Source organism: Centruroides sculpturatus, unplaced genomic scaffold (genome assembly GCF_000671375.1).
Source record: "Centruroides sculpturatus isolate CEXI.00-Female unplaced genomic scaffold, Cexi_2.0 scaffold135, whole genome shotgun sequence".
Taxonomy (NCBI): domain Eukaryota; kingdom Metazoa; phylum Arthropoda; class Arachnida; order Scorpiones; family Buthidae; genus Centruroides; species Centruroides sculpturatus.
In genome coordinates, this window is record NW_019384343.1 from 799585 (window position 1) to 813013 (window position 13429).

Here is a 13429-nt window from a genome sequence, read left to right on the forward strand (position 1 = left end):
TTTCGGATAACCAATTATGTACGAAAAAATATATTAATTTATCCCGTGTTGAAATTTTTCTCCGTTGCGTGTCGCTTCGCGTTGAATTTTCGTCGATGTTAAGCCTAACGAAGACTATTGTATCGTTAAAAATTATTTTTTTATTTTGTACAAACAAAATAAATATATTGAAAAATATAAAAACAATAAAAAATTATACTTCAGAAGTTAATTTAGTATCAAAAACGTAAAATATTTGAGTAGCCGAAGACATAGCCAAAGATTACAGCGCCACAGCACTGGCGAAAATTTAAATTTGTCGTCTGGAATTCATTCGGATAACAGACGTTTCGGATAAACGACGCTCTACTGTAGTTTTATTTTGTTCGGATGACATTGATTTGTAAGGATAAGAGAAAAACTAAGTAAAATCCGTTTGTAAAATAGAACTTTGACTCTCACGCAGTATAATATTAATAATTTAATTATAGGCACGAGTAGCAGCTTCGAAATAAAAAGAAAAATGAATTTTGGTGTGTAATTCCTATAGCCTAATGTTACTTTTATTATTTTGGGTTTTGTTTAAAAATTTAAATCATGATCTAAATTTTCGAATGAAAAGATTTTTGAAATATTTATTCAGAATTTTTTTTAGTTGCGTGGAACTGATAAAGCAAAGGTATGAATCACAAAATTTTAATATTTGGTGGCATAACATTATTCACAATTCAATTTAAATTATAGAGCAAAGGCCAAGTAAATATCTACATTTTTAAATACAATCGTTTATAAAGCATAAACTAAGTAAAATTTTACTTTCATACATCAATAATAAATTTAAATAAACAGGTTTTTGCAACTATCAAGCTGGTGACATATAAAAAAAAAAAAAAAATTGAAGCAGCGCAAAAGCAAACACCAAGACAATTGACAGGGGTTATACAAAATCGGATAACGGGGAAAATAAAGTAATAAAGGTAAAAGTAGAATAAATAAATGTATATAGAAGGAAATGGTAAGAGCGTGTGGTAATATGCAGAAATGTAATTAATTCGTAAAACCAAGATGGCGACGACGATAGTGCCTTAATTATTTTTATACTAGATAATATCTACGATTAATATAACGACTTTTACGACAAGAACAATTCGTAACCGAATGGAAAAAAGTACGTATTGGTTATTGATATTTTCTCCCTTTTATCCTGAGAAAATACAGTAATATAAAAGTTGTTAATCTCATCTGTCGCTATGTAAACGAAACCAAATGAGAAGCGAAGCGTTAAAAATGCATTACGAAAATTGCCTCGAAAAATTAATCAAGATATTTTTAATATCAAAAATTGTTCTCTAAATAACTGGACAACTTATTTTAGAACATTTGTAGCCTTTCTCAAGTTTAACTATTTAAATGTACTGTACATTGCAGTATGCTAAACATAATTTAACAGCTTGAGATAACATGCTAACCCAGTATAAGTTAAAAAGTTCTAATCTATGAACCTAAAATAATAAAGGTTTTTTATTTAAACACAGTGCCAGGGGTAAACTGGCGATTGAAATCGGCCAGAAAACGCCCACAAATCCTTTTTTTCAAATGATTAGAACCAAATTAATATGCCTCATTTTCCTTAATTTATTGTAATCTTATTTCGTCCACTTATTAATAGTAGATACGTACTAGTGGACGAAAGAAGATTACGATTAGAACCAAAATTATGTTGTTGCATTTTTCTTACTAATTCAGAAAACGATAGAAAATATAAAAGAAGTTCAATTGCACATTCTAATTATTATTTAATTTCACAAAAATACTGGTCTGCAAGGATTTAGAACGAACATGAAAAAAAAAAGAATGAACAAGAAGATTAGAGGCACTGAACTAAACATTCTTCTAGAAAAAGAAAGTCTTACTCTATTATAATTGTATATTCAATTAGATGGAAACATTTAATATGATAAAGTACAGTACTACAAATTCAATTTTGATTTTGTTCTGGAAAAAAAAAATTTCAATAAAATAATCTCAAACAACGAAGTCTTTGTGACTTTTGTTTTGGATTGCTTTATTAGTCCAGTTAAATTCTCCTTATTTAAAAATGTAAGAGAATTCTTATTTTATTATTATAAAAAGGTAATAAAACCATTTAAATTTCTTATAATTGCATTTGTAACTAAAAATTTTCATGTTCTTTCTTTAATTCAATGTTGTTAGTCATTTTACAATTATATTATTCAATATTCAACATGTATTCAAAACTGATGGTAAATCAAGGCCAGGTTCCTCCCAGATTATTTGGAAGCTAAAATTTTTTTAAAAATATTTTGTTATTTCTAACCTTGAGCAAAGATTTCTCAGTGCAGGTTAACACAAAGCCGGAGATAACAATGCCATTTCTACTGTGATATTCTGCTTTAATTGAGTTAATGTCCTCGGCTTATTTTCGTACACCCTCTCTTTAAGAAATTCCCATAAGAAATAGTTCGAGGATTGGGTCTGGACTGCGTGGTGCCAGTTATCATCACCTCTTTGCGAAATCAACTTATTGGAGAATAACTCCTTTACGGCTTCAACTGATTCATTTGATGTGTGACAAATGGCGTAATCTTGTTGAAACCATATTCTTGTATTGAAGCCGTCATTGTTCTTGTATTATATTAAGAAAAAATTAAATTTTCTTTTTTGTAAAAACTTTTTGGAGGGATGTTAGATTCGCGTTTAAGAGGAAATAATTATTTCATACAAAAAATAAATTTTTTGTGCATTTCTTAGTTGCATTTGAATCGGAACATGGGTAGCGAAGGAGTTAAGAAAGGTAGCTTTTAAAAATTGCCTTATATTTTACAATACCCGGAGGAAAAAGACATATCCTTACGACCACAAAATATTGATAACCCTGTTTAATCCTGCCGTGGTTGAAACTATTTAGGACTAAGGAAAACGGTAGAACATTTCTTACATTAGTCTAAGACTTGTAAAAATTAAATAAAATGATATACGTTACAAGCTGAAAAATTAAAAGGTAACTTTTAACTAATTTAAAGGTAACTCTTAATATTTAGCTCTCACCATTTCGAGGTGCAATATATTAACGTACTGTAGACTACATTTAATAGGAAAGTTTCAAAAATTAGTAAATTCATTAACTCTGATGTAGTTTATTGCACGGAAGAAATAATTTGATAGAAAAGAAAGTGACTCGTCAACTTGACACTCTTTCGGGTCTTCCTAAACAATGAGCGCAACAAATTAGCCACCTCTTCAAATTCATTGCGATACTTATCCGCTTTTGGGATTGGGATTGGATTATTAGAAGTTCTCGATGTGTCACTGTCTCTTCTTTCATTTACAAGAAATATTTTTAGACAACAATAGGGTGTCCCCTTGGTAGCGGGTTAAAATACTGGAGGAAATAATTCTACGTTCATTCGTGCCTGAATTTTTGTTTACTGAAGACGCGTATACGACATCCTAATAATTTGGAATAAATAGGGAAACACCATCGTTGATAGATTCGTCAATAACAGCAGATCTAAATCCATTGTGTCTCTGTCTCAAGCTGAAACAAAGAAAACAGGACTTCTGTTCACTTCCGCGATAATGATAGCCTCGCGAACGGACAGATCTGTACGAAAGTATCTGAAACAAACCTTCCTATTCTACATCCTAGTTCAATTCTCATGATCCACAAGCTCACAAAATTTCAAAGGAAACACACACCCATTGCTTAGTTACTAGTGCATTGTCATGTATACCGATGACTAGTATTAATACGACAGCCTCGACGGAATTATGGTAAAACCAACATCTCTGGGACATAAGAGAAAATTGATAAGTAACCTAACCCAAACCTTTCATTCTCATAAATCGCACTAATTCTTTAAAACAAGGTGTTTACATAACTTATTCCAACATACTAGCTAAGATGCATAAAGAAACAGCCTAGAAATTCCAGATGATATACAATGCAAACGTAATCCTGCAATATACACCACACTAAGAAATAAGGACGAAGTCCCTATGGCACAAAAACAAATGTGTACGTTATACCAGCTAGGACGAACAGTATTTACTCGAACGTTGCCCACATTGAGTACACAAAATAGGAACTTCTCCCCAAAGATTTTATGAACATAAATACGAATCATGACTAATTACTTTCGCAGATACTAACGATTTTGAAATAATATGGGATAACTACGAACAGAGGACAGAGATATTCAAACAAACTAACAGGGGGACGCTTAAAAGCAAAGAGCGCCAATTCTCTCGCCCCGCATGGAAATACGCTTAAATTAACAAGACGTTATTATTTTTAAATTGTAACATCTTGTAATTTGATAATTTTTACAATTATTTACTTGTTTATGTTCATTTTGTTTAAATATTCGTAAATACTTTCGTGGTTGAACAATGCGCGTTTAAAAATCTCATCGTAGTTTAGATAGCCTATACCCTACGATATTTGAATAAAAAGAATACAGACTCCGATAGTGTATCATTATATATAATTCTATATGCTCTTACAAATATTATGAGATAAAAGTTAATAGTTAAGGATATTTTTACAAAAGGCATAATATATTTGGCGAAAGAAATAGTGCTACCAAATGGGCGAAAAGATACCAAAGTTGTTCAATTTTTTTCTGTTCCAAACAAAATACGGCTACACGATGAAGTTTGGAAGAACATCCGACTTACATCACTGCGATATCTGATTACGGTGGTCAAGGAACGTGTATACGAAACAAAACGTTGCTATATTAGTGACATTAAAGCGCGTATATTACAGGTTATTCACACTACACCGCGAGAAATGTTAGGAGGAGTTATGCACTCAATGGTGGAGCTACTGTTGTATACATTAACAAAGGATCACAGGATGGAGGAGTATTACTTTATATGAAAATGAATAATAAAAGCAGTTACTATTTAAGTCATACAGTGTTGGTGAAAATTGTACATTATTTTATTTGACAAATCTGGAAGAATAACTGCAATTACGCTTACGTTTAGTATAAATGTAAGAAAAGATTTTTCTAATAATCGTCATTTTTCCAATATTCTAATTTCACAATTTGTACGGTCGTTCATTTAAATTTTACGAAACTTGCGCAATTACATGACATTTTTTTTCTGTCGAAAAGTGCCAAAGACTGCGAAAATTAACCATTGCAACAATGATTTAACGTTCTTAAAAATTATTCACGATTTTATTAAAGTGACTTCTCAAAAATCAGTGAGACATTCAGATTTTTAATAAATTACTGACAGAACGGACGTGAGAAGGAAAGACGAGCAAAAGAAGAATTAAATAATTATGTATTTTTATAATTAAGAAATGTTATAAAAAATTGCATAAAAGTTCTAACGAATGTAATAATTTATTAATGAAAAGGAATTGAAAAGCGGGTGAAGAATATAATACAAGGAAAACAATTCAGTAACTAACGACAATAAAGAAAATATCGGTCAAGTGGCGACATAAAAAGAATATGGAGGTTGCTTCACGTCCTGAATTCCCACTTATAAAATCCGGTTTTTATCCAACAGGTTTTTTTTTACAGTTTTAACAATTGTAGGCGTAGTCATTTTCTGTGCGTATTTTTCACCATATTTTAAGGAAACAATTCACTTTATAGTGTGACGATAAGTCATCTCGATAGGATATAGTAAATAATGACTTACTTCCTTCTTCCCGATCTTGTAAGGGACGAAAGAAACACCCACTTCGCTTTCTTTCGGGAGAGCTTCATCTTTTAGGCTTTCGATCTGAAATAAAAGAGAATAAAATTTAAATTATTTAGAAAAATTCGGATTTATTTAAAACTTCGAATGGGTTCTTGTAAAGAAAAACTCGGAGAAGGATGAAGCGCGGAGTTGGAAGAAGAGACTCGTACGAAAGATACGGTTCGAATCAAAAGAAAAATGAATTGTGGGATAAAAGAGTAAGTACTACAAGTTAGTAAGTGAAATAAAAGAGACAGAATGATAGAAAAAGATAAACGAATCCCGTGGAAGAGCGTAATTAGAAGAAAGATCGGCACAATGTAAGGCGGAAGTGAATAGAACAAGAATGGAAAAATAAGAAGAAAATAATAGAGCTAACTATTTTCTAATCATTTTTATAATTTTTAGAATTAAATGAGTTAACTTTCTACGTTTCTACCCTCGTAACTTTTAATAACGTGTCTAAATTAGTTATTTTAAAATATAATGCTGTTTATCTTCATTATTAAAACTTCTATAAAAACTACTCCGACTCTTTTATAAATAAAATAAAAAGTATTTTCCAAGATAGAAAATAAGCTACAAGAAAGAATGTCTCTTTCCAATTATGAAATATTACGAGACCTTAGAACGAAAAATAAAAATAGAAAGAACGAAAATGGAAGAAACTTCCAAGGAAAAGTAAAAATCGCGGATTTCAAAACTAAAAAAATGTAGAAAGAAAATAGGAGAAATATTTTCCGTCTCTTCCGAGTTTAAAATAGAGAAAATGGAATGAAAGAAACGGTCGAGATAATTAAAAGAACAACGTGGTACCGGATGACCTATAAAAATTCGAACTTAAAAGCAAACACTTGCTTCTAATGATTGGTTGATTAGGGAGAGAAGAGAGAGAAATTGGCACGCTTCATTGTGGGTTGGGTTGGGGCTTTAAAAGCAACGCAATCCGTGGGATATCTGACAAGAAGATGCCTCCCCTTTTTATAAGAAACTGGCTCCTATTTAGGTGTTAGACACGTGAAGAAAACACCGAAAACAACCAGCCTGTTAGGCGCGAACCCGCGATTAACTTCGTTGTATTTCGTCCGCTAGTGAGAAGTGTAATGAACCCAGTGAATTGAATGGGAGATATCCCCGTTCCTTCTTTTCTCCGATCGAGTTATTGGAATGGTTCTAATTGTCCAGTTGTAAAGAAAAAACAAACGTGCTTAAAAAATGCCGTAAGTTAGTGTTTCGAATATCACCCGTAATTTCGTAATCGCATCTACACCACCCGGCTCCCTTTCCGAGTCAATCGACCACGCTTCCGGTCTCGGCTGGGTTATTTAGGAACGGAAAGAGTATAATGCGGCGGTGTAGCGAGACAGGAACAAAAGTGGCATACGCCCCGGGCGCTAAATGAGAAAAAGCGTTACTAACTCTATTAACAGTCAATAGATCATTATACATTTTAGGCTAATATCAACATTGCAAATGCTAAAAAACGGTTTTAGTTATCATAAACTGCGTTTAAACTTGCGTAATACATATTTTCTCCTGGTACGGTAAATCTACGATAAGCATCTATATATAATTTTAAAAAATTAAAAAAATAATTCCTTTTATTGGTCATGTTTTTGAGATTGGGAGTGGGGGATGGTGGAAGTAGAGCCATTCACCGCTACAGCGCATTCATACACTCAAATAATTAAATTCTACAAGTGGTTATTTTTTATCGGGTTTCGGGGTGGGATAGATGGTAGAGGGTTACCCCACCTCCACCGTTCTGTTCAGTTTAAATAGACCTTCGTGTGTCTAAGTAGGGACCAGTTTCCCATCATAAAAGTCCTCCCGAGAGATAGTTTCTGCATGTGACGCATTGCCGTATTCCGCTAAACCTAAACCTTTTCCTCTCCAGGACTATAAAAAGGCCGGAAATATCGACATTCTCCCGTCAAGGGAAAAAAATGCGCGTTAACGATTCGGACTTACGACGAAAACTTGGCCAAGGACGAATGTTTCAGCGTTTTATGCCGAAATAGAAGAACAATAGAATTTACTTATGAAATTCTATTCAAATTCGAGGCATGTTTTGCGCGTTATTTCTTTTATTACGTCGTTGGCAATAGAAAAGGTAAAAGTGGGCGCTTTCAATTCTCATTCGGCGAAGGAGAACGCCGAATCAACCGTACAATTTGTGGTCGTAAGGGCGTCGACGAAAACAAATCCTATTTAGAAGAGGGGCGAGGCATAAGGCCCACTGGCAACTGCGGAATTGGAAGGATCGAACGAGATCGAAGACAGAGGCGATTGACGACGCTGAAAAGATAGGAAAAAACTGAACTCCGACCTTTCTGAGAGAAGATTCGGAAACTCCTCCCCCGTCCAGATTTGCTTCCTTTAAGTCGAAAGAGAACAAAGCGGAACATTAAGAGGCAATAAGGTTGCGTTCGAATCTTGTTGAACCAGACAAACTTCCGGTCGAGTAATTGAGTTCGACGTTTCCAGATTTCGTTCCTTCCTTCTCTCTCTCTCTCCTATACCGGGTATTAACCTCTCGTTCCATCCCATCGATAGCTGAAAGTTTTGTAATTTCCGAATAACATAGTAAACAATTACAAATACAGCGTGGACAGAGAACGAAGCGTTGGAAGCGAGCGGGGTTTTCAATCACTACTTTTATTAAATGGCCGACATTCGAACCGCCGGATAAAGGTTTTTAAATTCGTTAAATATTCATATTATGCACGGAAAAACACAACCTTGTGTCGACATCGTTAATAATTATAATATTCCACCGTCATTATCGCCACAGAATAAATTTTTATTTATAGTCGGGAGGGGTATAAGCGTTTGGCGTGACGAGTTCGAACGAGAGGAGGAAGTATCATCGCGGTACAGGTAGAATGTTTCTATTTACTAAAAAGTAAATAGAAACATTCTACATAAAACATTCTACATAAATAACATTCTTTTTCGGATTTTAAAACATAAAATGAAAATTACTGATTTTTATTTTCAGAAAACTGATTGACGGCCTAAAGTTATTTACAGTTTATCAAAAACTACTTACTTCTTAAATTATACCGTAACACAAAGCTACACGTCGGCAATGTAGCTGTATAATTTCGTAGATGATGCTGTAATTTATTTATTACACGCGTATTTGTTTCTATTTCTGTAATTGAATTGTATGTATGCGAATACCTCATATAATACACTCGCTTTGTAGCTTTTAACCCGATTCGAATTAGACAAAGCGTAAAGTTGTATAAGGTGACTATTCTCTTTTGTACGCATTTTGGTGTAAATTCGAGGATGACGTTAACTATTCGAAACGAACTAGAAAGAGAAAGTCATTCCGAGCGAGCTTAGTTATAAATAAACCCTACCCGAACGTAACAATCTAAATGTCACTCTACATAAAAACGTCACGGATTGCCGGGCCAACACTAATGATAATGTTTCCGACCGTCTGGTTTTTAACACGAGACTTCACTTTCTTCCTAATAACGGTTAAGTCGAGTGGAGTTACGTCGTCTTCGTTTCGTTATAAACTTTAAATAGAACCGGATGTTGGAGGGTATTTTTTTAAATGAAGTTTTACCTCGTCTTCGACGTCTTCGTTTTGAGATCCGGACGACTTGTATCCGGAATCCAAGATCTCGTTCAATTCTTTGGAATTTTCCACAGTTTCGGGTGAATCGACTGCTCCATTGTCTACGGAATTGTTACTTTCTTCCGACATTTTAGCACAGGAGCGACGTTGCTGGGAGAGTCGGGTACTTGGATACTTTCGTCGAACGGGGGCGTTTTAAACACGTGATAGCGCCGGGGGTGGAAACGTACACGTCATTACGTACACATAATAGCGCTGTTTCGGTGAATAAGTAAGAACTTTAGTCACTCGGCCTACTTGTTGAGATTACTAATGTCAAATATCGTTAGCAATTAAAAAAAATATTTGATGTATTAAAAAGCGGTTCCAATCTTCTAACCGAGATCAAACGATGATTGCCGAACCGTAATTACAGGCTCGACATGCCTTTACCAACTTCTTCGTTAAGTTTTTAAATTTTTTTAGACATGGAAATCTATTGGCGAGGATATAAATTTACATGTATTTATCCTTAAGAAAAATTCGTTTACGTATCGCATTTTACGTTACTTATACCTGTGGGAAGCGAGCGCTTCGTCACGACAGTTTAAATATGTTCGGACGAACGTAATTTAGAAGATTTGCAGCAATACAAATGTAATTTTTTAAACGAAATCGATTTAATGACATAACAAAACGTACGTAACAGTTACTAATTACTGAATTAATTTCCCCGTCGTTATAACTGTTACACTTGTAATATAGTTAAAGCTACGAGTAACTTCTGTAAACGACAGGTTGATACGAGGTAGTGGATAAACCAACAGACAATCGAATTATCGTAATGAAGAATTTAAGCGTAACGTAGAAATTACAAAGGTAGTTTATAAACGAAATAATATTTTAATGATCAGAGGTTCAAAGCCGTCGTTTCTCGTATTATTTCGTAAGAAAGGTTTCTTTCAAACGATAACAATAGCTTCCGGTTGTATATAAATTATACCAGACCAAGATAAAACAGTAATTATGTTTAGTCACGCGTTAATTTAAATTATCTTAGAATAAATGTTGACATTCTTAAGAAAAAGTTATGCATTAAAGATACGAAGTTTTGAAGAAGTTAGCCTGTCGTTTCTATTTTTGTGTAGCCTATTGACAATTATTTCGTTAAAAATGATTGTTTTTAACGAAAATCTAACAATGTAGGCTTATTGAGTTTTACAGTCGAATCTCCAACAACGGCAACTTTTTATGTTCCCGTCAATGGCCATTGTCGAGAGGTTTGACTATATAGGTAACGAGTCCAGGCCCTGTATTATACACGAGGATTTGGCTTTGTATTTACTCTTTCTGTCTTGTGGGCATTGAGAGGCTTTTTATCAATGTTCGATCCAGTTCGTGGGTTCGATCGGGCCCAAAAAGGGCGGCCGGCGATGGGAACGGAACCCAATGGGCCGATTGCAGAGACAACGTTTAGAGACCGACGACGGTTTACAGATCGGGTAGACCGCTGTTCAGAAAAATTTCATTGCAGAGACGGCGTTTCTCGCCTGCCACAATGTAGACAGCGATCAGAAATAAGTTATTTGACCTACTTTCTAGACTCACTGGACAGCGGGTTTAGAGGGCTTTTCAATTCGCGTGGTAGCTTTGTTCGTGGAAAAGTTTAGATAAAAACAGATATCGTTTCTTCGATAAATGTTGTAATCGGTACGAATCGACAAAATTATTCATTAATTAATTGCTCGGCGCAAAAACAACAAAATTAAATATTTTAAATTTGTTTTAAATGTTCCAATTTCGACATTCAAATGGGTGAAGACTTAAAACTTCAATTAATTTAAATCAGATGCATTTATTTACAATTCGTGTGTCGTGTCGGTTATAAAACGTTAATGCATTTCCGAGTCATTGTACTGTTAAACAAAAGAGACAATTTTAATAATTACAGAAATCTGTTTATAGATATTAAAAAAAATGTAATATTAATAATAAAATATTTAAAATTATTCATTTCGACAGTAATAAGATGTCGAAATAATTCCTTAAAAATCTATTCCGAAGACGAATTTCGAATTCGGTATAAATTTTCTAAATATGGATTTGTTCATATTTTAAATCGTATTGGCGACGAAATTAAATATCGAAATGGAAAAGGATTGTCATTAATTGCCGAACAATGATTTTGACGGCCTTAAGCTTTCGGAATATAGCTGACAACCATTTCTGACGTCACGAAGAAATAACCCGATTGGCCGAACGACTCCTAAAACAGGGGAGTAATAGCGAAGTAAGTAAGAGCCAATGTTTTGCCCAAGTTCGTTTAGAGAACGGCCAGAAATAGACGATCGTCGTCTTTGCAATGCATTTTAAACTGCGGTTCAGCCAGCCAACGGTTATAGGCCGTTCGTTGATAAACGTCGTTTAATGTAAACTCTGTCTCTGCAATCGGCCGATTATATGTCCGGGTTGGACCATCTTCCAAAATATTCCACGGGTTTTTCGGGAGTTCCTCAGAGCGGTAGACTGACAGGTTAACCGCTCGACAATCCGGCTAGCGGGGGTTTTGGGGGTTTAATTCGGAATATGTGAATTAAATAGTAGACTATATTATAGCCTATATAGCTTTTGTTTACTCTGTATCCGACCAGTTTCTTCTATGTCTATTGTATTGTGTTATTCTAAATAAATATATTGTAATAATAAATTACTTTATGAAAAAAATCCTGCGCATGAATCTGTAACGAGTACTTTAAGAAAGAAATTGTTCTCTTGTACTGTTAAGTAGATAAACCGAATAAATAAATAAACAGAGTTCATTTAATCTAAGGCAAAAGAAAAAACTTTAATTTGTAGTTAAGAACGTCGGCGATGTTCTCTATAGAAATTGTAATTACTTGATAAGTCTCTAAGGTACATTTGTTGAAATTCCGACTTCATTTGCATACGAAATTGCCTTACAAACTGCCAAACAAACATTAGTTTCTATAATAGGATGCGACATATAAAAATAGTAGTTTGGTAGAGAATTAAATTTTAAAAGAAGGATTAGGAAGAGCGTAACATCGACACATCCCGGAAGAAACAAACGTTCGCAAATGGAAATTTTAAACTAATAATTCGAATTCTTTAATATATTATTTAAAATAGATGGAATACTTTTAAAGTTATTAATCGTCTCGATTCATTCCCGGAAATCACGTGATAATCGACATAGAATTTTGAAAACCAGATACTTTATAATAAACAGAAATATTTTTGGCATCGAATAACAATAAAAATATTTTATTTTTATTATTATGGTGTAAACTTTGTTTACTTTGCCATTGTTATAGCGACAGCTGGATAGATAACCAGCGGTTAAGACGGCCATCTCAGAAATTTTTAGAGGGGATGGTTCTTCCGGATATGCTGGGCTCCGTTCCTCGCCACCCGGTCGCTCCATCGTGGACCTGGCCTAACCCATAACAGGCTTGCTAATAGAAGTTTTCTTAGTGCCCATAGGACGGAAAGAGTTTTTAAAAAAACAGTGTTTTTTATTACGAAGTCGCGAGGGAATGAAATCGGGTAGGAACCGGAAGTGTCTGGATGTAATTATGGGGTAGCCTATATTTTCCAGCGTAACTGTGAAAAGTTTGGTTTGGTTCGGTCGAAGAGTTTAGGAGGTAAAGGAGGATGAAATCGGGGCAGTTGGGATGCTCAGGTTTGTGGTAACCTATATTTTCCGCAGGGTCGTACAGAGTAATTAGAGTAATTACGAAAAATGTGGTGCCGATATATGAAATGATTTCGAAGAGTATACAGCTTTAAAAATTCTATTGATATAAATACAACACTAGATGTTTGAGAAGACAGTTTTGAAGTAGCGCGTCAAAAAATCGTAATTGTAACGATGATAATCACTATTGTTAATAACAAAAGAATGTAGATAATTAATCCTAAATAAACTTATTTCAGAAAATATTTTAAATTTATATATTCGAAATATGTAGGCCTTAATATCGATTTACAATCATGTTCGTTAATCTGGCACCTACGAGAGAGATCAGAGTAGTGCCGAATTAAAGGCATTTTTCGCAAAATTCTGTAAGTTATTTGTCATTCGAACATTTTCGCATTGCTGTAGCGTATATTTTTTTACCA

The 13429-nt window shown here is 34.0% G+C and overlaps 1 protein-coding gene across 1 annotated transcript in view; it reads right to left on the reverse strand.

Moving 5' to 3' along the window:
* LOC111634736 (protein unc-13 homolog D-like) overlaps positions 1 to 13429 on the reverse strand; it is a 119484-nt gene that overhangs the window by 6370 nt on the left and 99685 nt on the right. The window contains exon 3 of the mRNA XM_023379578.1: positions 5668 to 5751. Coding sequence (XP_023235346.1) covers positions 5668 to 5751 — 84 coding nt within the window. The remainder of the gene's footprint in view (positions 1 to 5667; positions 5752 to 13429) is intronic.